We start from the raw sequence: 25,162 nt of genomic DNA on the forward strand, positions 1-25,162 counted from the left end.
ATAGAAAGACTGAGGAGATTCACAATGATGTATTATTTTTATATATGATAAAACTAAGTTCTCATTATAGTTCAATGCAAAGTACAAAAGGCAATTCATTACTTAAAAGCATGGACGGAGTAACCAAATAAAATTAATTCTATTAAAAAAACGTTCCTTAAAGTTTTCCACATTAAACATTCCAGAAATTTTCTATCACTTATGCATATCACATACGATCAGGTAATTTTATTGGGCAGATGGTGTTCACACCTAACAGTCTCAGGCAGTCCTCGTTCCATCCTTTTTTGGGACCTTAAGTAATAAACCTATTTAGGAGCCTGCACCACTGTTCTCTGAGGGCACTAAGTGGTTGCTTAGTTTATCTATGCCAGAAGATGGGCTTGGTCATGTTTGTGGGCATGGGCAACCTAACAGCTGCATAAATGGACCATGACCACTGCTGTCATAGTTGCACAGTTATCTTTGTGTTCTTGTAATACAGGGGTCCCCAACTCCGGTCCTGGTGGGCCGCAGTGGCTACAGGTTTTCATTCTAACCCTCTTCTTAATTTGTGACCTGTTCTTGCTGCTAATTAACTTCTTCTGAATTAATTTTATTTGACATGCTCTTGAAGACTCAGACCCCTTGTTTTTTTCCTAAATTAGCTGCCAAACAATAATGAGATATAAAATGAGCCAAAACATGACCAGTAAACTGTGTCCATCATACAATATTTGAAAATAAAGAAAGATGATGTTCTTATGAATGTTGATTTGCTCAGGTCCCCAAAACATTTTACCAGTGCTCTTAAAAAAGAGAAAATCAACCATTTCAGAAATGTATGCTATTGCACAATGAGAACAGCAACAAGCCATGGGATTAAAGAACGGGTTTAATGAACAGCAAGACTCTGCGCTTAATTCAGCAACTGGTTGGAGTGAAATGGTTTGGAGTTTGAGGCCCTGACTTAGTTGGTCTTCTGTTGGCTCACTCACTTCACATTTCATTTGTGTTTGGGTTCCATGTAAGGAAAGAAATGAAGCAATTCAGAGGAATGATGAAGAAATTCATGGGAACAAATCTTAAAAAACAAGTCAATTAAAATGAAAGGAAAAGGAGTTAATTAGCAACAAAAACTGTTCAACAATTAAGAAAAGTAATAGAATAAAAGCCACTGGGGCCCTCCAGGACTGGAGTTGGGGGGCCCCTGTTGTAATACATATTTTTTATAACATACTTTAATATGTGTTGTGAGAGACGTAATGGAAAGACTGGCATCCAACTCAGATAAATGTTATCCTTATCCAGCCAGTAGGCCCTAATAGATGGGTACACATCCCACTGAGAACAGCTGATTCCCCAGTACAATAGGTGACAGTGCCCCTATAGCATGGCTCTGGTTTGGAAACCTTCAAGAATGCATGGGAATTATAGTTGTGAAGGGCAGCTGCATTGGGTTCCCTTAGTGCTCTAGGAGTTACTGCTGGAAGAGGATTTCCTTGTTATATAACAGTTTCGCCATATTTAAAGTGCTTCATATGTGCACTGGAAGTACTCCCGGGTCCACCATAAAAGCAGCCGCTCCACCCTACTCAGGCAAGTCACAGTCAGGAGGGAAGGAGGACGAGGAGAGGTAATGAATAACAGAAGGAACAGAGCTGTATTTCTTGGTTTATGTGAAAAGAAAGTAATTTTGGAATTGTTTCGGGCTGTAATAGAGGTGCATTGCCTTATCAAAAAAATCTTTTGTTGTAGTCAGTTGAGTCTGGAGTTTGGGGTATGAGACGCCTCCTACAGGCCATAGTGTTTATGCTTTGTTCTTTACTGCTGTTGTATTTTATGCATAAATTGGTGTAAGCTCTCTGAGTCTGTACTCACTGAATAGCAATATACAGTATAATAAAACAATGAAGTGAATTCAATCAAAAGATACATATAAGAGGAGTAAAAATGAACGGGAAACAAAAAAGACATATATTACTTTGGGTGGCTGCTCAGTAATTTTATGACGTATGAACAGCAACTATCCCTGAATCTACTGGTGGAATTTCCAGTGACCTTGTGCCATTTTCTATATGAATGTAGTAAAAAAATCAACTTTGCTGAATGGCTGAGGTGTTTTTGATTACTGTGTTTGCCTGTCTAAGACAGCAAGTGTGTCATATAATCTGAACAGAAGACTAATGTGTGCCAATGCTTTGTTCTAACTTCACTCTCTGCAGTGCTTTATATTGAGTCAAATAGATGATGTGACGCATCCGGTAAGGATGGATTCTACTGTTCATCTATAGAAATTTTCTGAGAAAAGATGAAGTTATGCACGTTTTCTTTGGACATCTGAGGAAGTAGAGGTGCTTGAGAGCCTTCTTCACAATAGCCGAAGTGTGTTGTGTCCACTTCAGTTCATCACTGATGGTTACTCCAAGAAATCAAAAGCTGCTTACCTTTTCAACAGCATCTTCTCTAATAGGTGGGAGCGTGGTCTGCCTTGCTGCATCCTGAAGTCTATGACCAGTTCCTTGGTTTTGCTGAAGTTAGGGGGGAGATTATTCTCCTAGAACCACTGAGTCAGTAGGTAGATCTCTTTTCTGTAAATGTATTATTTGTGGCGGTCATGGCTGGGATGGTAGTGTCATCAATGAAGTTAAGGATGGAGTTGGAGTTATGTCTTGCCACACAATCAGAGGTGTGCAAAGAGTACAGATTGGGTCTCCGCACACTGCCCTGTGGAGTGCCTATGTTGAGGGTCAGAATGGAGGATGTGATGCTACTAGTTCAGTTAGGAAGTCCAAGATACAGTTGCAGAGGGTGCTGCTGAGTCCTAAATTAAAGAGTCTTGTTGTGCTGGTACAACAGTCTTAAACACTTAGCTGTATTCTATAAATAAGACTCTGGCATAACATTTTATATTTTCCAGATGATCCCAGATGTTATGAAGTGCAACTCCCTTTGTGGACTTGTTGTGACAATATGTAATCTAAAGGTGATTTTTGACTGTCCAGAATATTCTGTTTAATTTGTCCCAGCACCAGTCTGTCAATATACTTTATCAAAATTGGAGTGTTAACCACTGGTTTGTAGTCATTAAGGAAGTCCAGTCTTGTTTTCTAAGACACAGGGATAATTGTTGTCTTTAAATCAGATGAGGCCCATAGATACTGTCAGCAAAATATTAAAGAGGAATATTGATGATGTCAGTTAATTGGTTGCTCTAGGTTTGTGAAACATGCCCAGAAATTCCAGTGGGAGTGGATCCTTTATGGACATTAACTCATTTCAAATTCCACTTTAGGGGCGGCACGGTGGCACAGTGGTAGCGCTGCTGCCTCGCACTTAGGAGACCCGGGTTTGCTTCCCGTGGGTTTCCTCCGGGCGCTCCGGTTTCCTCCCACAGTCCAAAGACATGCAGGTTAGGTGGATTGGCGATTCTACATTGGCCCTAGTGTGTGCTTGGTGTGTGGGTGTGTTTGTGTGTGTCCTGCGGTGGGTTGGCACCCTGCCCGGGATTGGTTCCTGCCTTGTGCCCTGTGTTGGCTGGGATTGGCTCCAGCAGACCCCCAGTACCCTGTGTTCGGATTCAGCGTGTTGGAAAATGGATGGATGGATGGAAATTCCACTTTACATCTTGTACATAAGCACAAGAATGAATAATGTGGTGCTGCAGGCAATCAATGGTGGGCTGTTTTTGTTGTGATCAAAGCAGTCATAGAAGGCATTAAGTAAATGCAGAAAAAAAGAATGAAATTGGATTCGATTTTACTTTGTAGTCCGTAACCTTCTCTAATCCATGATAAAATTTTAGCAATTACAGCTGATGAATTCCATCTCTAGGCTACTAATGTACTAATGTTTACCCACTCTAATTGCTTTTCTGGTGTAATTCCGTGTTACCATTTCCAAATGCATCTCTGAGAGCTTTCAGGAAATATACAGATTATTTTTATAGACGCACAGGCCTCTACAACTTTTTTGATGACTCCCATTATGACATCAGCATACTCAAATCTGATGGGGGGTCTCTAAACATGTTCCACATTACACAAATAAAAGCCGTCCTGACTTTTTTCCTGTGCCTCTTTAATGCAGAAATGCACTGTTCCTCTTGCTGGCTCCTCACCTTTCAGTTTCTGTTTGCAAGTTGGCAGTAGGATATTTACAGGTGTTAAGGTAGTGCAAGATGGAGGCACAGCTACGGAAGGTAAGCATCTTTTATATTTATGCTCCTTTGCAAATATTGCAAGTACTTTCTGAAAAGCTTCAAAACAGAGTGATGCTGTGCTTATTGTTGCTGCCTAATGCCATGTCCAGTCACATGGTTTTCCACCCATATACTAAAGACGTGTACATTAGGTTTATTAACAGTTCTAAGATGACTTCTGTATGATTTGGCTCTGCAATTAAATGGCTCGCAGTCCAAGGGTAGATTCTGGTTGGTGGCCAAGGCTGATGAGGATAGGCGACAGCCATCTTTGACCTTGAATTGGATAAAGGGAACACGAAAATGTTATGTCTTAAACTGTTTCACTCTGCACTGTTTAAATATATTTCTTTTACAGGGGGGCTTTTTGAATGCATTCAGAACTTGAAGAAAGTCCACAATCTGACCCTGGACAATGTAAAGATGACATACACAGATGCTGAAAAAATTGGTAATTGTTTGGATTATTTTTTATTGAGTTTGTACAATATATTGTCTGAGCACAATACAATCAATCAAGGAAAAATCTTTTTTGTTACACTTTATACTGAGTTATAGTAAAAGTGAAAGAGATGGGAAAACGTTTATAGTATATTTTGAGTCAATATATGTGTGTTAGCAGCCATCTGAGGCATGTAATTAGTTTTCCACTTTCTTAAATTTGTTTGAAAAATACTTTATTTTATTGTAAGTGCATTATTGTCTTACCACACCCCACATGTGTTAGAATTATGTCTACTGTGTTCTGTAAGTAACTGAGAAAGAAGCAATGAACAACATTTATTTATTTATATAGTACATTTTCATACAAAAAATGTAGCTCAAAGTGAAATTAAATGAAATAGCTATTGGAATGTTAGTGGTAATCATTCAGATATTACCAGAAATTGTTTTGGTGAGGAATGAAAGGCAATTCTAATGCTTATTTCTACTCCTTTAAAGAAACACATTTACTTACTTTCGAAACCAGCATTCTGAACACCATCAGCCTGTTAGGATGTTAGTGTACCCTGTCTTTTAACTCCAACTCCAGAACAGCATTAAACCTTCAGTAAGGGGTGCTTGGTTACCCACATTATCCTTACAGTGAGCACTTCCACAAATGACATACAGTCCATTCTTGGTCTGATTCCTATAGTTTCCCTGATTGTGCCTTCCTTTTATCCTCCACACCATGTTTCTAGGCCAGCAACCTACATCTCTATGTATATAAAATCCAACGTCTGTCTGTCTGCCTTTATTGAGAGAACTACTTAATGGATTTAGATACGGGTTTTTTCTATAATTTGCATGAACATTCCGGTTGATTTTGCGACTTTTCTCATTGTGCTAAGTATTATAGTTCGGTTGTGGCACTGATTTATTCCTGCAAATCCGAGAGAGAGGCTGCAGGCTGAGGGGAGGGTGAGATGGCACCTCAGGAGTAGGGAGTCAGGTGGGGCCCTCCTCACTCATGCACCAGATTCCATTCGAGTAACTCTACCTCTTGCCACATGTTGGAGCATACCTTGCCTCCGCTTAGCTAGCGATATCTATTTGTTCAGCAGACATTACCATCTAGAGTTTGTTAACGAGTAACGTTTCACGTTTTTCAGAGAGAGGTCTCACCTACGTGTGTTTTAGAGGGTAGCTTTTGATTAGCAGAGATATCACGGCCACATGCTCTTCTCCCCTGAGAGAACCCCCAGAGCTGAACATGATCAGATACAGTGCCAATGTTTGATGCTGGAGCGTACCTACCTTCTGCTAGGCCAGATATACCTTGCCAACTTTTTACATTTTTGGCAGAGATTACAGCTACATTCTTGCACTTGATAGCAAAACCAAAATATTGTATACCAAGAGGCCCTCAGATATGAAAGCTATCAATATAAATTCTTCTCAACAGAAATTATTACATTTATTACATTTTTTTTTTATTGATTTTTAAAGTTTGTCTTGTTTCACTACTATGTGGGTGGAGCCGCGGGGGACAGCTAGTTATTATATATAAGTATGCATTATTTTTTAGGTAGTTGCATGTGCTAGAAATTATTAAAGATTTTGGTGATGTAAAAATGACCATCTTTATCTCATTTTATACAGGTCAAGGTTTAAGGCATTTAAATCAGCTAAGACATCTGCATTTATCCAGAGTAACAGAAACTGGAGACGGCTTCAGCTTTGTTTTCGATGCAATAACCCACCAAGTATCTCCCCTTGAAAATCTGGAAATTGTCAATTGCTGCTTAACAAAAAAAGCTTTCATGATCCTTGGTTAGTAATTTGCTCTTCTTAACGTTAATATCATTAAAACAATTCCTTACATTTTCAAACCCCTCTGCATAAAGTGTTGCAAAAATAAGACTCGGCCTGCAAGTGTTTAGATCCAAGTGTTACTGTGAGGCATTGCAAAGTATTCTTGAAAAACTATGTTGTTCTTTTGCCACTACGTTATTTATTCCATGCAAAAAATAGAAATCTATAAATGAAAGTACAGGTATTCACTTACATCCTTGTAAACGTGCAAAGCAATAGGATAGGATCAACAATCCCAACAACCCCCCAATCCCATAGCCAATTCATCAGCAGCAGTTCAGAAATCATTTTAATGAGAGACTGATGAAATCTGAATCATTTAAATGTTAAGTGGCTCATAATAAACAGGAAACTATATATAGTGTTACAATTAATCCTTATTTTATACAGGTAGGATACTCATGGGTTACAGGCTATGGGGCTTAAAAAAGACAAAAATAATTTTAAAAATATCCTAGTACTAAACCTTTTGTCATTATACCACGGGTGCACAGCGTGCAGGTGTTTACATAGGTCATTGTCTTACCTTCCTCGATAATATGCAGTAGGGATGAATGGAAACCTCAACCTGCCACATTGAGCTCTAAAGGGATGGCCCAAGGACTTTTGAGGATGTATTTTGAGGAGGAAGATGATGTTGAACATGACATTGTTAAAAGGTCTTGGTTTGGAGACAAACTTTTGTAGAGCAAATGCTTTCTGGGCTGGACTGAGTCCTGTCATGGTACCATAGACCCAAGAAACACCAGCAAAGCAAGTCAGAGGCTACCATGACCACATTAAGCATAAGGCAGGAACCAACACTGACTGGGATCACAGTTTACTGCTGGGCATTGTCATGGCATGTACTACATACTTCCATTCTCATTCCTACTGGTAGGGACTCCAGTCAAAGTTAAGAAGGACATCATTGGGAAGTGAATGGAAACTGGTGTACGTGGAGAAAACCTACAGTGACACAAAAATAATGTATCAGCTACATAGTGGTGCTTCGCTAGCCAAGAATCAAACCTAGGTCTCTGGAGCTATGAGGCAGTAATGCTAAGCACTGTTCCACCATGACAAACATAATTAATTGAAATGTACAGGGTTATAAGAAGTTCAATTTCAATTCTTTATTCTAATGTGTACAAGTACAAGTACCATGTACAATGAAATGCTTGCTTGCATGTGCCCCTGCAGACAGTGAACATAAAAAAAAACACAATAAATAAATGAATATAATAAGTAAATAAATAAAACCAGAATCCTAGGAATAAATAGAGACAGTGGCAGAAGTATATGTGCAGGTAGCAGTGGAGGTGACACAAGGTTACTGATTGTTCATGAGTCTGATTGGAGTATGTAGAAACTGTTCCTGAACCTGGCGGTGCATGTCCGAATGGACTTTAGTCGTTTCCCAGATGAGAGGAGGGTGAAAAGTGACAGTGCAGGGTGGCTGGGGGTCCCGCCTGATACGTTTCACTTTCCTGAGACAGCGTGTAGTGTGAATATCATGGATCGGAGGGAGCTGTGTGCTGGTGATCTGCTGTGCTGTGTTCACCACACGCTGCAGAGCTCTGCAGTCCTGAACTGAGCAGTTGCTGTACCAGGAGGTGATGCATCCTGTCAGGATGGATTCCACAGTACACCTGTAGAATCTGCACAGGGTTCTGGGGGACATCCAGGCTTTGCTCAGTGTTCTGAGGAAGTAGAGGCGTTGAATTAGGGCCTGTGTCATATTATACTGTACAAATATACATGTCTTCATATACCGTATTGGTTCCACGTTAAGTTGCTTTTAAATTTAAGACACACCTCCTATCAAAAACAGATTCTTAGAAAAAAATTCAGGCACCTTTCTTATTCTTTTGTGGAATCACTTTCACTTGACAAGCCTGGACGAGCTTACTTGCAGGTGGACTTGTGGAAGGGAAAGTGATTCTGCATGGGCAGTCTTCTGAAAAGAAAAGGGAATTTGGTTTAGTGATTCTGCATCCACGGGATTCTGATAAGATTTCTTTCAGAAGTCTGCGTGCACAGAATCGCTTTTTCTTTCACAAGCCCACACAAGCTTACTTCCTGCAGCATGTTTTGTTTTCTTATATTGTCAATGTTTAGGTTTAAACATGATAGTTCTTCCCCTGAAATGCATGACAAGACTTTTAGGGGCGTAACAATGAAATACTTCAATTTTAAGACACATCCTAATTTTAAATGTGGAAACCTGAAAGGAAAGTATTTCTTAAATTGGAAATAATATGTTATATCTGAGGATAAGCTTCTCATGTACTAAAATATGTTAATTTCAAGTTTTAAGTATTTCTTCTGTACAGGGTATGTTTCTTGTCTGTGACCCAAGACAACATGGTTACCACAAACTGCAAAATCAACTGTATTACTTTCATTCAAATTCTATTGCTTAACAAGAGTACATTTTCGGAGATTAGCTCTCACCTAGTCAGTGTGTACAAAGATTGGCCACCTTCACAGGTCATGATCAAGGCATGAAAATTCTTTTTTAGGCAGGAAATCTTTTGAAGATGACCAAAGATTTTCTAGTCTTCAACTTTGACAACAGAAAGAAAGAGTTTCTTTTTAGTTGAATGGTCATGAACAATTAATCATAATTAGGATATGTGCAATTTGAGTGAATAGAATTGCTACTTCTGAAATAATGCTTTGCCACATCCAGTGCTCCAAGGAGAGCCTTAAGCTACGGAATTCAGATTGGAAGAAACTAAAGAAGTATTTGATGAGTTGGGAAGAATTTTTATACATCTCTGTGACCCAGAGTGAACTGAAGCAATGAAACCATTATGATTCTCCAACTTCAAACTCCCTAAACTTCGACCTTTCTGATCAGCCTCATAGATATAATAAGACAACACCCTGAGACACTTTGATGGGTTGGAGTACAAGGCTAGTAAAACCCTGTTTAATAGACAAATCTATTTGCTGTTAAAGAAAATAAGACAATAAAACAAGGTACCATTAGTCAAATAAGAGAGCAAAATAGTCTCTCGCCAATGAAAAGATAAGCTATTCCCACAGACATATAGTAATCTCAACAGATACAGGGACCCAAATGAACACTGACTACTGGGTTTGTTGGTGCTTTTCACTTTCCATTGTCTGAAACGATAGGATGGAGAAATGACAGTAGACCTCTTCCTTTCTGGGATTGTCAGTTCTGTGGCGGAATGAGCAGAGAATATAAGTAGCAGCGCCCCCACATGCTGTGGAGAAGAATTACCGGTATCTCCAGAACCCTGAAGACGTTTCCTAAGCGCTCGTGCCTGACAACAGACAGAGATGTAAAAACATAATGGGTGTGAATCATTTTATATTTTTTTTAACACTCTCGTACAACTGTACTATATCCTACTCTCATTTAAACTAAATTTGCTTCTTTCTTCTTCTCTTATTTTATTGTTATAGTCATTTCAAATTAAAACTGGAAGTTATGCTAATTTTGTCTTGCAGTTGAAAACCTTCAAAACATTCCACAGCTTAAAGTACTTGACTGTTCAAAAACAGCCCTTGGACAAGAATCAAGTGACTGCATTGGCCAGCTAGGTACGAATGATTACATACTGCTTCTCTGGTGGGTTCTTGTTTACCTTTAAGTTTTCTTCTGAAATCAATATTTATGACATTTTCATTTCTGTCATTTGCAGCTGAAAAGTTAAATGAGCTCCAGAAGCTGAAGATTCTGATGTTGCCATGGGGCTCAGATATAAATAAAAGTCTGACGAAGCTGCTTACCAGTCTAGAACAGAAAACAGGCTTGAAAAAGCTAGGTTTTCAGAAGTGGTTTCTCACAGATGTCCATATATGTCACTTAGGTACGGATTTATGTTTTTTCTTGAGGGGAAGGCGTTTAAAAGATATGCTTCAATGAAAGGACATTTTATTTACATCTATTTTTGCCTTATGTACAGATTTTCATAACGGATATTATAACAACCAGGGCGTCATCTGTACAACATTCATTATTTTCAACGCCAATATACTAACAACCCAATTGTGCTTCACTCAATCAGAATATGGAATCAATGTTGGAAGTATTTTAAGATAGAGAAGCTTTTATCTGTGGCACCTCTGCATGAGAACCACCTTTTCCCACCCTCTCAAACATGCACAGTTTTTAATATCTGGAAAACATTGGGGATTAAATCACTTAGAGATCTGTACATAGACAATGCTTTTGAATCCTACTAACAATTACACTCCAAATTTAACCTACCAGCAACACATTTCTTTCACTACCTTCAAAACTGAAACTTTGTTAAACAGAACCTGCCCAATTTTCCTCACCTCCCACCTACTGGAAAAAATATTGATCAGGACGACTCAGACAGCATTTCTATAATATATGAAACTATTCTACAGTCCCTCCCTTTCAAAGATCCAAGAGAAAAGTGGGAAAAGGATCTCTTACTCAATATTTCAGAAAAGGAATGGAAAGTAGCAATGCACAGAATTCTATCGAGCTCCATATGCGCAAAGCATAGAATTATTCAACTTAAAATTATATATTGAGTGCATTTCTCTCATTTAAAATTGTCCAAAATGTTTCCAGGTCAAGATCCAACCTGCAAACACTGCAATCAAGTTCCAGCTTCACTGGGCCACATGTTTTGGGCCTGCGCCAAATTAACATAATTTTGGACTAAAATCTTTAAATGCCTTGATGTCACACTCCCTCCTAATCCATTAACAGCTGTTGTTTGGGGTACTTCCAGAGGGGCTTAAAGTTGAGAAGGACAAACTGTAATTGCCTTTACTAAACTACTGGCACGTAGACTTATCTTGCTCAATTGAAAGAATGCTAACTCTCCTATTCTAAGTCAGTGGGTAACTGATGTTGTTATATACTATTTGAAACTGGAAGAAATTAAATTCGCACTTAGAGGATTTGTACAAAACCTTTTCAAAACCTGGCAGGATCTAATCAATAACATTTTAGAACACGGGTGTCAAACTCCGGTCCTGGAGGGCCGCAGTGGCTGCAGGTTTTCATTCTAACCATCGTCTTCATTAGTGACCAGTTTTTGCTGCCAATTAACTTCTTTTGCTTTAGTTTTAATTTACTTAACTCAGACCTCCTAGTTGTTTCTTTTTCCTTAATTAGCAGCCAAACAATAATGAGACACAAAACGAGCCGCCACATAACCAGCTAACCTGTGCCCATCATATGAGGTTAATCTCTCAGTTCACTAGAACATTTTGATGGTGTTCTTAGAAAAAACAGAAAAATCAACAGTTTTAGAAATGTCTGCTGTGCCAGAATGGGAGCAGAAACAGCCCATGGAATTAAATAACGGGTTTAAGTAACAACAAGAAGAATCAGCTTCTTATTAAGAAACTGGTTGGAGTGAAACTGGCTGGAGTTTAATGTTCTAATTTAGCTGGTCATCTGTTGGTTCATCTCACATCTCATTTCTGTTTGGCTCTCATTTAATGAAGAAAAGAATCAGTTGAGAGGACTGAATCCTTAAAAACAGGGCTATTAAAATGAAGGGAAAAGGAGTTCATTAGCCGTGAAAACTGGTCACTGATTAGGAATAGGGTCTGAATGAAAACCTGCAGCCACTGAGGCCCACCAGGACCGGAGTTTGACACCCCTGTTTTAGAATAAGCATTTAAATTGAGGAAGCAGGTTCTCTCCCCTCTTTTACTCCATTTATCTCTATTCATCTATTATTTTATCTATTAATTAGTCTTTACTAGCATAAACTTTTACACTGCTGGCCTAGCTGTCTTTCGCAGGGATGGGGGTTGATTTGTTTCAAAACTTTTTCTTTTTGTAAAACTCGAGTTATGTGTTTGGAGTGGTATTTGATTTTAATACATTCAGTCAAATTAAAATATGTCAATGTTAAAATGTAAATCAGCACGTAAAGAGTAAGACCAGTCTGTTCGTCAAGCTTGGTATTTAGTAAATGTTCTAGTATACTGTCTAAACAATTGTTAAACATCATTTAGGTTTTTGCCTTAACTGCATTGATGCAGTAGTTTGTTCCACATTATCATGACCCTTTGTATAAAGAACAGAGTCATGGTACCTGTGTCAAATGTATTTTCACAGATGTATGTTTTTCAGTAACTGGAAACTATTTTTTATAGTATTTTTGAAAATTTGAAATATTTGAATCAAATACCCATGTTGGGTTTTCTCTTCAAGTCTAAAGAAGTTCTGTTCCCTTATCATGTCTGAATAGGACAGGCACCAGTAATCCAGTGATGCTTTTGGCTGCTTTTCTAAATTTATGTGTTTTTTATATTGTGTTGATCATAACTGCATACACAACCCCAAATTAAATCTCATAGGCTTATAGCATGGTCTTAGCGTATTTTGTCCTTTTATTAAATACTGGTCAAATTAATTGGAACTTACTCCGTTTTAATGATATGTACAATACATTTTAATGAAATGCCATCCAGTAGGTTTTACTTGTTTATTCCATCATTCTCTGTAAATCCTAGAGGTTGTAGTGTGTGAAAATTTCTGTATTGCAGCTGCTAGTGAGATATTTCAAACATCTTGTCAAGCAACAATAATCATAGCACAGTTAAAGGCATGAAAGCAACACGTCTAGTGAGTCACAGGTCACATCCTCTGTGACAACACCCTTAAGCAGCAGGCCACTACATAATAACAAAAAACGCACAACATGGCAGCATCCATGAAAAGAAAATGAGGTAATTATTTTAAAATAAACACAGTTTTCACAATCTTAAAACTAACTTGAAAATAAAATTTGGAATTCAAAAACATTGGGTATCAGAATCAGAAATGTTGTCAAACCTTTATGTGTAACTTCAAGGAAACTCAAGAAAAATTTAATACAAATATTAATCATAACATTCTACATGTGATATACAGTATATTGAGTTCCACTCACAATAAAGGCTGTTAGGAGTTGGCTACTTGAATTAATAAATTGGAATACCGTATATGCTCCAATAAGCGCGGAGTCTCTTATTGTCGCCGGTCTCTAATAAGTGTCGGGCTTCAGAAGGGACGCAGCCAAACAGTATCCGGTCTTTAACAGTAGCCGGGTCTTTGATATTTGCCAACTAGCATACATTGTAAGTGTCTGTGTCTTTGCATGTGTAATACATGTGCATGTCAGCACATTGCATATATAAGAAATACGGATATACCGGTTTCTAAAACTGCTTCATTTTCATGCCTGGTTGACCAAAATACGGACAAACCTGGAAGAAGAGGAAGATGATAGTGAACTGGACAACAGCAAAGCCACAAAAAAAAACAATATTAAATTAAAGAGTAATAAAAATGCATGTAAAAACAGACAATAACTTTGAATAATGTTAGCATTTACTCCCCCTGGTGGAACTGAAGAGTCGCATAGTGTGGGGGAGGAACGATCTCCTCATTCTGTCAGTGGATCAGGACAGTGACAAAAGTCTGTCACTGAAGCTACTCCTCTGCCTGGAGATGACACTGTTAAGTGGATGCAGTGGATTCTTCATGATTGACAGGAGTTTGCTTAATGCAGATGTTAAACTGTCCAGCTTTATTCCTACAATAGAGCCTGCCTTCCTAACAAGTTTGTCCAGGCATGAGATGTCCTTCTTCTTTATGCTGCCTCCCCAGCACACCACCGCGTAGAAGAGGGCACTTGCCACAACCATCTGGTAAAACATCTGCAGCATCTTATTGCAGATGTTGAAGGACGCCAACCTTCTAAGGAAGTATAGTCGGCTCTGATCTTTCTTACACAGAGCATCAGTATTGGCAGTCCAGTCCAATTTGTCATCCAGCTGCACTCCCAGGTTTTTATAGGTCTGCACACAGTCACCTCTGATGATCACGGGGTCCATGAGGCGCCTGGGCCTCCTAAAATCCACCACCAGTTCCTTGGTCTTGCTGGTGTTCAGGTGTAAGTGGTTTGAGTCACACCATTTAACAAAGTCTCTGATTAGCTTCCTGTACTCCACCTCCTGTCCACTCCTGATGCAGCCCACGATAGCAGTGTCATCAGCGAACTTGTACCGACACGCGCGGGGAAAAAAATATTGCGTTGTGAAGGTTTTTGTTAATAATGGCCGGTCTCTAATAGCAGCCGGTCTCTATTAAGTGCCGGGAGCCGAGGCTATTTTTGCAAATAAACACCAGGGTCCACTATTGGAGCATATACGGTATCATTTAAAGCGGCCACTGAGTGTACATTTCCAGTAGGTGGGCATTTCATTACGTTATGATATCCCAAAATGCTGAGTCTAAAACTGAGAAAACACTTCCATAAACACAAAACAATCCACGAAAATAAACTTAATGTATAAATTATTCAATAGAATTAAAAATGTGATAGAAAATGAAGCATAATAAAAAGGGCAGGTGAAGAACTAAAGAAAGGAAAAACACTTGTAAATAAGTAAATAAGATGAAAATCCATAACTAAAAGCCAAAGGGAATATGCAAAAGTGAAGACTAAATAATAGAAAGGAAAAAAATGAAAACCCCTGAAAAAAATCTAAAAAGATATACAAATTTCCGAAAGTTGTAATTTCAACCAGTCTCAAAATCTGGTTATAAAACTCTTGGGGCAAAATAAATTCCAACGATTGACTAACAAAAAATAATCTTTTAAGAGTCCCAGAAAGAGAAGAGACTAGAGACATAGCAGCAATGTTAGTTAGGGGGGCGAGGGGTTTTGTAAATGAAACATAAACAAAAGACATGTAAAGGAGGAGAATTGGAGAATGAAAAATACAAAGTTAATCAGACTGAAATCGGTAGATGATAGACAACATTTTTAAATTACTTTTTTCATTTTTTCATTAGAATCAAGTCATGAGCACAAATGAACTGATTGAGCACAGCTAAATAGGAGTGCTGTAGTACATGCGTAATGATACAACTGACTTTCGTTTTGCAACAACAACATTTATTTATATATATAGCACATTTTCATACAAACAGTAGCTCAAAGTGCTTTACATAATAAAGAATAAAAAAATAAAAGACACAATAAGAAAACAAAGTAAATCAACATTAATTAACATCGAATAAGAGTAAGGTTCAATGGCCAGGGGGGACAGAAAAAACAAAAAACTCCAGACGGCTGGAGAAAAAATAAAATCTGTAGGGATTCCAGACCATGAGACCGCCCAGTCCCCTCTGGGCATTCTACCTAACATAAATGAAACAGTCCTCTTTGGATTTAGGGTTCTCACAGAAGGGCTTGATGAAGATGGTCACGTAGAGTTCTGCCTTTTAATCCATCCATCCATTGCAGGTTAATGTTTAAAGCACATTTGCTTGTACTGGCCATCTGGTTTATGATTCTTATTCACATCACTTATGATCCTTGTGTCTAATCAAAATATTATTTTAATTTGTAATAATTATTTGCTTTCACCTTTAGTTTAACTCACAACTTTTTACAACTCATTGGCTGCATTGGTCATTTGTTATTCACTGCTTCTTTCAATTTTGAACTGAATCATTGCCTGAGAATCAAACACATAATACTTGTTCATTTAATTCATGAATTTAATCATTATTTGTGAGATAGTCATACAGTTGTTGTTGAATTTTGATTCCTGAAGTTACTGTGTTATTTTTTTAATTAATTTTAGTAAAGGCAAGTAACATTCCATACATTCAAGTCAAACTTATATTCAATTCAACCCCCACCCAAGAGAGAGGAGGCCAATAGCCAGAGTAAAGATTTAAGAGTAGAAAAGAGGAAAGAGAATCCTTTTCGCCAATATAAATCCTTATTCTAAAATGTTGTTGATTAAATCCAGATCTTCTAAGTGAGAATATGTTTTTTTTCCAATTTCGAACAGTATATACAGTAACATCAGTTACCCACTGACTTAAACAAGGTGGGCTAGGATTCTTCCAGTTGAGCAAAATAAGTCTACGTGCTAATAGTGAAGTAAAGTAAATTACAGTTTGTTTGTCCTTCTCCACTTTAAACTCATCTGAGAATACACGAAACACAGCTGTTAGTGGATTAGGAGAGATTGTGACACCAAGGCTGTCTGATAGACATTTAGAGATATTGGTTCAGTATGATGTTAATTTGGCGCACATCCAAAACATGTGTCCCAGTGAGGCTGGAGCTCGATTGCAATGTTCACAGGATGGATCTTGCCCTGAAAATGTTTGGGACAAATTAAAACAAGATAGATGTACTTGATTGAATAATCAGGTTGAATAGTTTGAATGTTTTGCACATAGGGAGCTAGAGATAATTCTATGTGTAGCCGCCTTCCACTCCTTTTCTGAAATGTTGAGTAAGAAGTCCTTTTCCATCTTTGAAAGGAAGGGAATTTAAAATGTTTTAATATATTATAGAAATGCTGTTTGATTCTTCAAGATTGATTAATATTTGTTATGGAATTGACATTGGAGGGAGGTAAGGAAAATTGGGTAGATTTAATTTACCGAAGTTTCTAATATGGAAATAGTGGAACATTTGTGTTGATGGAAAGCTAAATTTGGCATGTAATTGTTCATATGGTGCAAAGACATTATCTATATACAAATCTGTAAATCAGTGGTCCCCAACCTTTTTGACACCAAGGACCGCTTTACTAGAAGCAAATTTTTCCAGGGACCGGTTTAGTTGTTGGAGGTTGGAGTTTGTGGGGTGATTATGGGTGGGTTTGTAGGGCAGTTTTATACACAATTTACATTACATTTCTATTATTATTATTACGTTATTAGTAATAGAAATTACACAGCTTACCATAATGCAGAATATGTGAGAGCCTTGAGCTTGTTTTCCTGCAACCAGACGATCCCATCTGGGGATGATGGAAGACAGTGACACACGAAGTGTGTTGCTTATGTTCAGTCTACTCCATAATCTCGTTTTGGTTGCTGTCACTGCAGAAAACGCTGCCTCGCAAAGATAGGATGTTGGAAATGGAAGCAGCTTCTATAGCTTTTTTCACGTTATTTTAATCTCCTCCTGCCTACAAGTTATGCATGACGAGAATTTTTCTCAGCATTTCCTTGCGATAATACATTTTCAGGGTGCAAATGATGCCCAAATCCAAAGGCTGAAACAATGCTGTGCAATTGGGTGGGAGGAATTCAATGTGACCATTATCTAAATGCGGAAGCATGTTGTGGGCAGCACAGTTATCAATCAGAAGCCAAATCATCCTTTTCTTCTTCTTCATATTGTGAGGTTTCTGAACTCTTTTGGGATCCCCCCACCCAACGGGAACGACACAATGAAGTGCGTCCTGAAGCACTATTGCCGCGTCTGTGTGAGATTGTTTGTCCGGGTCCCAAGCGAGTTTAAAAACCTCATATTTTCTTGAATGACTTCCGCATTAATAGGAATGTTTCTTGAACGAGAATCACTGAACCACATAAAAACGGCTTTTACTGAGTCTTCAAATGCAGCAGTTTGTATACTTTCGCAACCTGAGATTTTTCTTCTTTTTTGCATATGACAAAGACATATGCATTGCATTTGCCATTCTAACAGATTGCACATCACAAACATTAACACTGTTATTGTTTTTTCGTGTCTGCCATTTCTATAGAAGGGTGACAATAAGTTAAATTCCAATGGATGTTTTTCAAATGTTGATGAGCAATAAGCAAAAGATATCACTGAAAACCACAGAAAACAAAAACAGCAAAAAAAACAGTACGAGGAAAGTTCAAAGAAAGAACATTTTTTACAATGTTTCTGTTTGGGGATCATTGTGCAAATGTGCACAACTGAGCTGTGACCACAGAACTAACTGCTCTGTGGTTGATTCATTCAAGCATTTCAAGGTCACTTTGTTGTAATGAAAGTATCTGCTGAATGTACTTCGTAGTAACGAGATTTCTATAGACTCGTGTCATATGGAGAAACTGTCAGAAACATAAAAATACTTCGCTGTAATACTCTTTCACCTCGGTCTCTCTCCTCTCTCTGTGCCGCTGCAAATCCCCGCCCGCCTAGCATTCTGAAAAGTGTCCTGAGCAAAGGGGGCAGCCTTTTTGCTGTAGCCCTTCAGTGAGTGAGTCTCCGTTGCCGGCAGTTTTCTCAAGGCCTGGCTGTCAGACGGTGCGGACGGGGGTTGGGGACCCCTGCTCTAAATGATTTAATCTCATACATTTTCCAAACATTAAAAACTGTGTAAGTTTCAGAGGATGGAAAAATGTCCAGGTTTTTATAGTTTGTATATTTGCTGTAATAAAATTGAAAGTTAAGTAGAGCCATGCGACCTTCTGCTTTAGGTCATTGTAAGGTCGTCTTTTGGATACGTGAATGTTTTTAATTTCAAATAAATGAAGTTGTGATTGAATCTAATTTCTTAAAAAAATGATTTGTTAATGTATATGGGGATGCATTGAAATAGAAAAAGAAGCTTAGTAAGGATATTCATCTTGGCAATGTTAATTCTCCCTGCTAAAGTGAGATGGAGGATAGACCCTCTATGCAAGTCTTATTTAAGTTTTTCCATGCAGAGAGCAGAATTTTGTTGAAAAAGAGCTTTTTGTTTACTTGTGATGTTTACCCCTAGGTATTTAAACTGAGCTGTGTTGATAAAAGGTATGGTGTGCAATGTTGTGTGCTAGAGAGTTCACTGGTAAAAGCACACTTTTATTCAAATTAATTTTGAGTCCAAATATCTTTTGAAATTCTGCAAGTGTTGTTAGGACTGCAAGCACAGAATTCTGTGGGTCTGATATATATAGTATCGTGTCACCTGCATATAGTGATATTTTCTGTCCAAGTCCTTCTCTGATAATCCCCATTATATCAGATGCATTTCAATAGTGAGCAGCCAGTGGTTCAGTGGTGACAGGAGGTATCTTTGTCTAGTACCACTTTATAGTTTGAAGTAGTCTGAAGTAATGTTTTTAATACAAACTGAAGCTTCGGGACTGATATATAATAGTTTGATCCATGCACATATGTTCGCGCCAAACCCACATTTGTGCAATGTAGTGAATAGGTAGTCCCATTGAACCATATCAAATGTTTTTCTACATCCAAAGATAATAAGATCTCTGGGGTGTTAGACTTTATGGGTGAAAATATTACATTAAACAGGTGTTGAATATTGGAAACTAAGTGTCTGCCTTTAGTGAATCTGGTTTCGTCTTGTGATATTAAGGAAGCACTTTCTCAATCCTTCTAGCTAGAACTTTGGAGAGTATCTTAACAACATTAACAGCAAAAGTGAGATTGCTCTGTATGATGCACATTGTCCATGTTTTTCTTAGGAATTGAAGCTTGGCGAAAAGTTTGAGGTAGAATTTTATTGGTTCTATAGTAAAAGGGGAGGTAACTTAATTGACCTGTTTTTGTAAAATTCATCAGGGTAACCATCAGGGCCTGCTGCTTTCCCACTCTGAAGTGAGTTTTTAGCATCTAGTAATTCTGAGAGTGACAGAGGTTTATTCAATTCTTCTGCTCTGAGAGTGTCTAGCTGTGTTATCTGTAATGCATCAAAAAAAATATTAGATTGTGTCTTGTCTTCTTTAAACTGAGCAGAATATAAGGACTTTTAGTATTCTCTAAATGTGTATTATATTTGTTTATGGCCAATAATTTTATCTCTGTGTTGGTAATTACTGATATTGCATTGCAAACTTCCTGCTTGTGGATTTGTTGAGCAAAGATCTTATTAGCCTTCTCTTCATATTCAAAGTAATGATGTTGCAAATTAAAAAAATGTTCTGTTTTTTTCGTCGTTAAGAAGTTGAGCTCTGATTGCAAAGCCTTCCTTTTCCTATAAAGTTCCTCATTTTTAGACCAGGGGCCTCATGCATAACGCCGTGCGTAGAATTCGCACTATAACATGGCGTAAGCACAAAAGCTGAAATGTGCTTACGCACAGAAAAATCCAGATGCAGGAAGCTGTGCGTACTCCAACTTCCACATTCTTCCGCTACATAAATCCCGGTCAGCGTGAAAAGTAACGCTTGTGCACGCGCCTTATGTCCCGCCCCAACTCCTCCCAGAATTATGCCTCTTTGAATATGCAAATCAATATAAATTGCCCTTAAGCTCAGCCTTCAGTGAAAAGACAATGGGAAAAGCATGGAGGAAAATATAAGAATTTCAGCGAATACCAAGTGGAGGCAAAGGAAAAACATACTATTTGTTTAATTAAACCGTGGTATAATCAACAAAAGGAAGCTGATCGACTGACATAGCGTGTTGGAGAAACTTGAAAGCTCAGATATCAAAGTCGCCATGAAAAGGCGAGTCGTAGCCCACAGTCTGAGTGTCATATGAAAGCTTATTAGGGTACAGAGAAAAAAAAGGCACAGAGTGGGGACAAAAGCACGAAATGTCAACTTCAATCTTGAAATTCCCACTTTAATCACGTAGTTTATTTTGTCATTAAAGTAGAACATCATAAATGTCATCTTAAAATTGTTTAATTTACCAGTTTCTCAAATCACATCGTAATTAAAGTAGCACGTTAAATGCTTTGTTTTGTATTTGATTTTCAATGTGTTCTATGTGTGTGAATCACTACTTGCTTCTTAAACCGTCTCTCTTCCTCCGACTGGACACAGAATCCATTACATTCGTGATATTACAGCTCTCTGAATAACTAAAATACTGAGATGCATACGTAATGTCATTTTCATGATGATAGGAGTTAAACCACGTTATTAAACATGGCTTTCACGCCGCAGTGATTGTGCGCGACCTTCAATGAAATTGTTTATTGCAGCTCTACGCTTGTGGCAGCCCTGGGCAGAGAAAGAATCGGTGGCTCCTTCGCCCACCAATGTCAATATGTTATCTTATGCACGATGAATCGCCACGTCTGTTGTGGACACTGCATAGCCGCCTCATGCTCATGACACAAGCGTTTAACTTTTGCCAAAAGTTGCCGCTGCGTTTTTAGCTGTGTCGTTATTTTCTCTTTCTGTTTTATATTCAATATATATTGGCGTGGCAGCCCCTGCAGTCCTTGCTTTTCTTTCTCCAAGTAACCGATCGCCACACAATCAGCTCTGTAATAGATGTTAAGCCATCTGTATGCTTAGAGCGCCCATTCTTCAAAACGTTTAAGGAACATTGAACTATCTTCGTAGTACATGTTTAATTATTCTATCCTTCACGCCAGTCCCAGTGAAGAATATAGATTATTTAAATGAAGTTAAAGTTTTACCTGTATAATATAATAAACATATTTTGCTACATTTCATCTTAAAAATGATATCATCATCATATGTAAATATGCGCTTTATAAAGTGGCTCAGGTTGTGCAATATTATAACTGTAGTGCAAGTTTACAGTGAGGTAATTGTACTTATAAGTACAAACAGTTCTACAAGGAGCAATTGATTGAGTGCGTTTATAGTTCTTGGGATGAAACTGTTTCTGAACCACGAGGTCCGTACAGGAAAGGCTTTGAAACGTTTTGCCGTGGCTTTGGCAGCATGTGCTTGATACTGTATATCGATAATTCTCTTTCCGATCAGCTGCTGCTGTGATTCACACTTAGATAAAGTTATATAAATACTCCAAGTGGTGCAGAGTATTATACCATTGTTACAAGTTAATTACAATCAGATGCATTACACTAATAAACAATATGCAGTTAGTTTCAGTGTATTTATAAAGCCGCATCAGGAAAATAAGGAGTAACCACACAGGAACAGTAGCATTGCTTTGATGCTGGGCGCCGCCAGTCTGCAAAACCGAGTGGAGAACTTGCGTACGGCAAGGTATGAGGTACCATGGAAAAGTACGTGACTTTACGCCAAGTGTATGTTTTATACATCGGGATTTGAACATGGAAATGTTCTTACGCAACATTTCTGTGCATACGCACTGTTTATACATGAGGCCCCTGTTCTTTCGCCTGTCTATTCCAGGTCACCTTGAACATGAGGCCTGTTTAGACTTAGATGAAGTTTTGAGTCTTTTTTTCTGTTGCTCATGCTTGTATATACTTGCATTTGCTGTAATTAAGACCCCATTGGGTTGAGTAAATACAGTGTTCTGTTTTAGAAGTCCATCCCCCAAAGATGGATGAGACCAATCCCTGTTATCATGTTATTTTAATTATGCTTGTTCATTATGTTGTTGTGGTTTATGCTTTTAAACAGGACAATCTTATACAATATAAATTGTGAGCATGTTTAATGTCATAATGTAACTTATATAATTATGAATGATTTGATTATATATTTCTAATGTTATTTTTTTCAAATGGGAACCGACAAACTGAAAAGTTTTTTATGCCACTAGCCCCAAATTCTATTAAAGAAGCAAATAAATCAAAAAAATTGATTCACTTGAACAGATATTAAAATGAATTACAAACCATCAGTAGTAAGCAGTGAGGTGCAGTCTTGACACATTCATATTGCCATTAACTGAACAATTCCTAGTCCAGCACAAATCTGTAAATGTACTGTTACATTAAACAGTATTGTTTGGTTTGATAATTGTTAAAGAATGGATGAAATAGAAACTAATGCAGATTTCCATTCACAGTTTAATTATCTATTATAATTGCAGTATCATTATAAATAAATAATAACATTTGTTAAAAAATAAATGCATTATTTCAGCCTATGAATAGTTCTGAGATTAGAACCCCGAAATCTTGGTCTCATTTATTCTATGTTTGTGTTTCTTAGCTTCCATAATTGATAAAGGACATCTACAAGATATTGAACACCTGGACCTAGAAGACAACTGTGTGACCAGTGAAGGCTGGAAAGAGATTTTGACATCCATAGGGAGACTAAAAAATCTGAAATATATAAATTTGAGCAGCAATGCCAGTTTTACACCCAGCCCATGGGTAATTAACATGCTAAGCAAGAAAATATCTGAATTGTGCGCATTGCAGGAAATATTGATTCTAAACTGGCAACTAGATAAGCATGACATGGAAAACCTCCATAAAGTGAGGAGCAAGGGTGGTAGAGAATTTCGACTGAGAGTTAGCACAGAGATGAAAGAGGATGATGAAGAAGAGGGCTCATAGAAGACAAGGATGGATAGTCAGCCTTTTGTTTGTCGTCAATCTACAGTACACCGTAAAGATATAACTGATAACTAGTGGCTTCCCATGAAGAAGACAACATATACTGTATGGGCTGAGGAACACTGAAGCCATGAACAGAGGCCACGCTTGAAGAATATCATAGAAGGTATTGCACAATAGACAAGAAGATCAAGCAGCCCCAGAGTAGCCCTCCTTTGTCTGGCACTTGAATGACCACATTTGTTTATATAGAACCTTCCAATACAAACCATAATTCAATGGGGGACAAGGTTAAGCAGTCTTGGAGTGGCTGTTAACGTCTGACCTTTGAATAACATTTGTTTATATTAAACATTCCAATGCAAACCCTAACTCAAGGTGCTTTAAAAAATGGTAGCAAACACAGAAAAACAATACTCAAATAAACTAATTATACTAAAGGTGATATGGTCAGTGGGGAGCGATAAAAAGAACCCCAATGGTGAAAAAACGTCCGCGGTTCTACAACCAGAAGCCCACCCATACCCTGCTGGGCATTTTATTGTTTATTTAAGATACAAATAAAAGAGAGATCAGCATGTGCTGATGCCAAAAAGGACAGGACCTCAGTGTTCATCAGCCAGGGAATTTTGTCCAAAAGGAAGTGGCACAGGAACGCCAGCAGATAACAAGAAGAGAAAACAAAAGACAAATTTTAGTCACAAATTTTTAAAAAAGGCAGACTAAAAAGTCAAGTTTTAAAAAGTGATTCTGATGTGTCTAAAGGTAGATTATCCAATATGTTTGGATCATAGAAACTGAAAACACTCTCGCAACTTCTTCTTGTTTTATTCTTGGAATTGCAAGCAAAACAGAATTTAAGGATGTAAGGTTATGATTGGGAATGCAAGGGGGCAAACATTCCAAAATATATGAAGGTGTAAGATTATTCAAAGCCTTATAAACATTTAGCAATATTTTAAAATTGATTCTGAAAAGACACAGGCAGCCAGTATAAAGACACTAATACTGGTGTAATGTGTTCAGATGTCTTAGGATTCTTGCAGCTGCATTCTTAACTAATGTTAATAGATTTAAATCTTTTTTGATAGACCTGTTAGGAGTGCGTTGCAGTAATCTAAGTAATTTAAAACAAATCCATGTATCAGCTATTTTGCATCCTTTAAAAACATAAAGGAATGGACATATGCTGTATTTCTTAAATTAAAAAGTGTGGTGTTGCAGATATAATTGATATCAGACTTAAAGTTAAGCTCTGAATTTAAAATAACTCAATTTTTTTACATCAGATTTTCTACTTGTTTGTAATTTTTCTATTTTTTTAAAATTATTTTACACATTTTTATTGTATTTAACAACAAGTACTTCAATTTTCTCTTATTTAATTTAAGAAAATTATTTCTCAGCCATTACATAATGCTGTTTAAGCAATCTGTCAAACAGTTTATTACCTTTGTGTCACCTAGGGCCATAGATAAATAAATCTGTGTGTTATCTGCATAGTTGTGGTAATTGACATTGCATTTTGAGATGATCTGGCCTAAAGGGAGCGTGTAAAGCTAGAAAAGTAACAGGACCAGAACTGATCCGGGTGGGACACCATATTCACCGTTATGTGATTGTGTTTCACAGTCAACAAGGTTTACAAACAAGCCTCTCTCTGTTAGATAAAACCCGACCCAATTTAAAACTACACTGGGTAGGCCTACCCATTCTAAGTCTATTATTGAG

At 37.7% G+C, this 25,162-nt stretch overlaps 1 protein-coding gene across 1 annotated transcript in view; it reads left to right on the forward strand.

Annotated features, from left to right (window-relative positions):
• Nucleotides 1–24,931, forward strand: part of LOC120516641 (NLR family CARD domain-containing protein 4-like) — a 59,449-nt gene extending 34,518 nt beyond the window's left edge. The window contains exons 5-9 of the mRNA XM_039738454.1: nucleotides 4,539–4,631; nucleotides 6,266–6,436; nucleotides 9,944–10,036; nucleotides 10,138–10,305; nucleotides 23,079–24,931. Of these exons, the coding sequence (XP_039594388.1) occupies nucleotides 4,539–4,631; nucleotides 6,266–6,436; nucleotides 9,944–10,036; nucleotides 10,138–10,305; nucleotides 23,079–23,431 (878 nt within the window). The 3' untranslated portion in view covers nucleotides 23,432–24,931. The remainder of the gene's footprint in view (nucleotides 1–4,538; nucleotides 4,632–6,265; nucleotides 6,437–9,943; nucleotides 10,037–10,137; nucleotides 10,306–23,078) is intronic.
• The last annotated feature ends 231 nt before the right edge of the window (nucleotides 24,932–25,162 follow it).

The sequence above is a fragment of the Polypterus senegalus genome, chromosome 16, assembly GCF_016835505.1.
Source record: "Polypterus senegalus isolate Bchr_013 chromosome 16, ASM1683550v1, whole genome shotgun sequence".
Classification (NCBI taxonomy): domain Eukaryota; kingdom Metazoa; phylum Chordata; class Cladistia; order Polypteriformes; family Polypteridae; genus Polypterus; species Polypterus senegalus.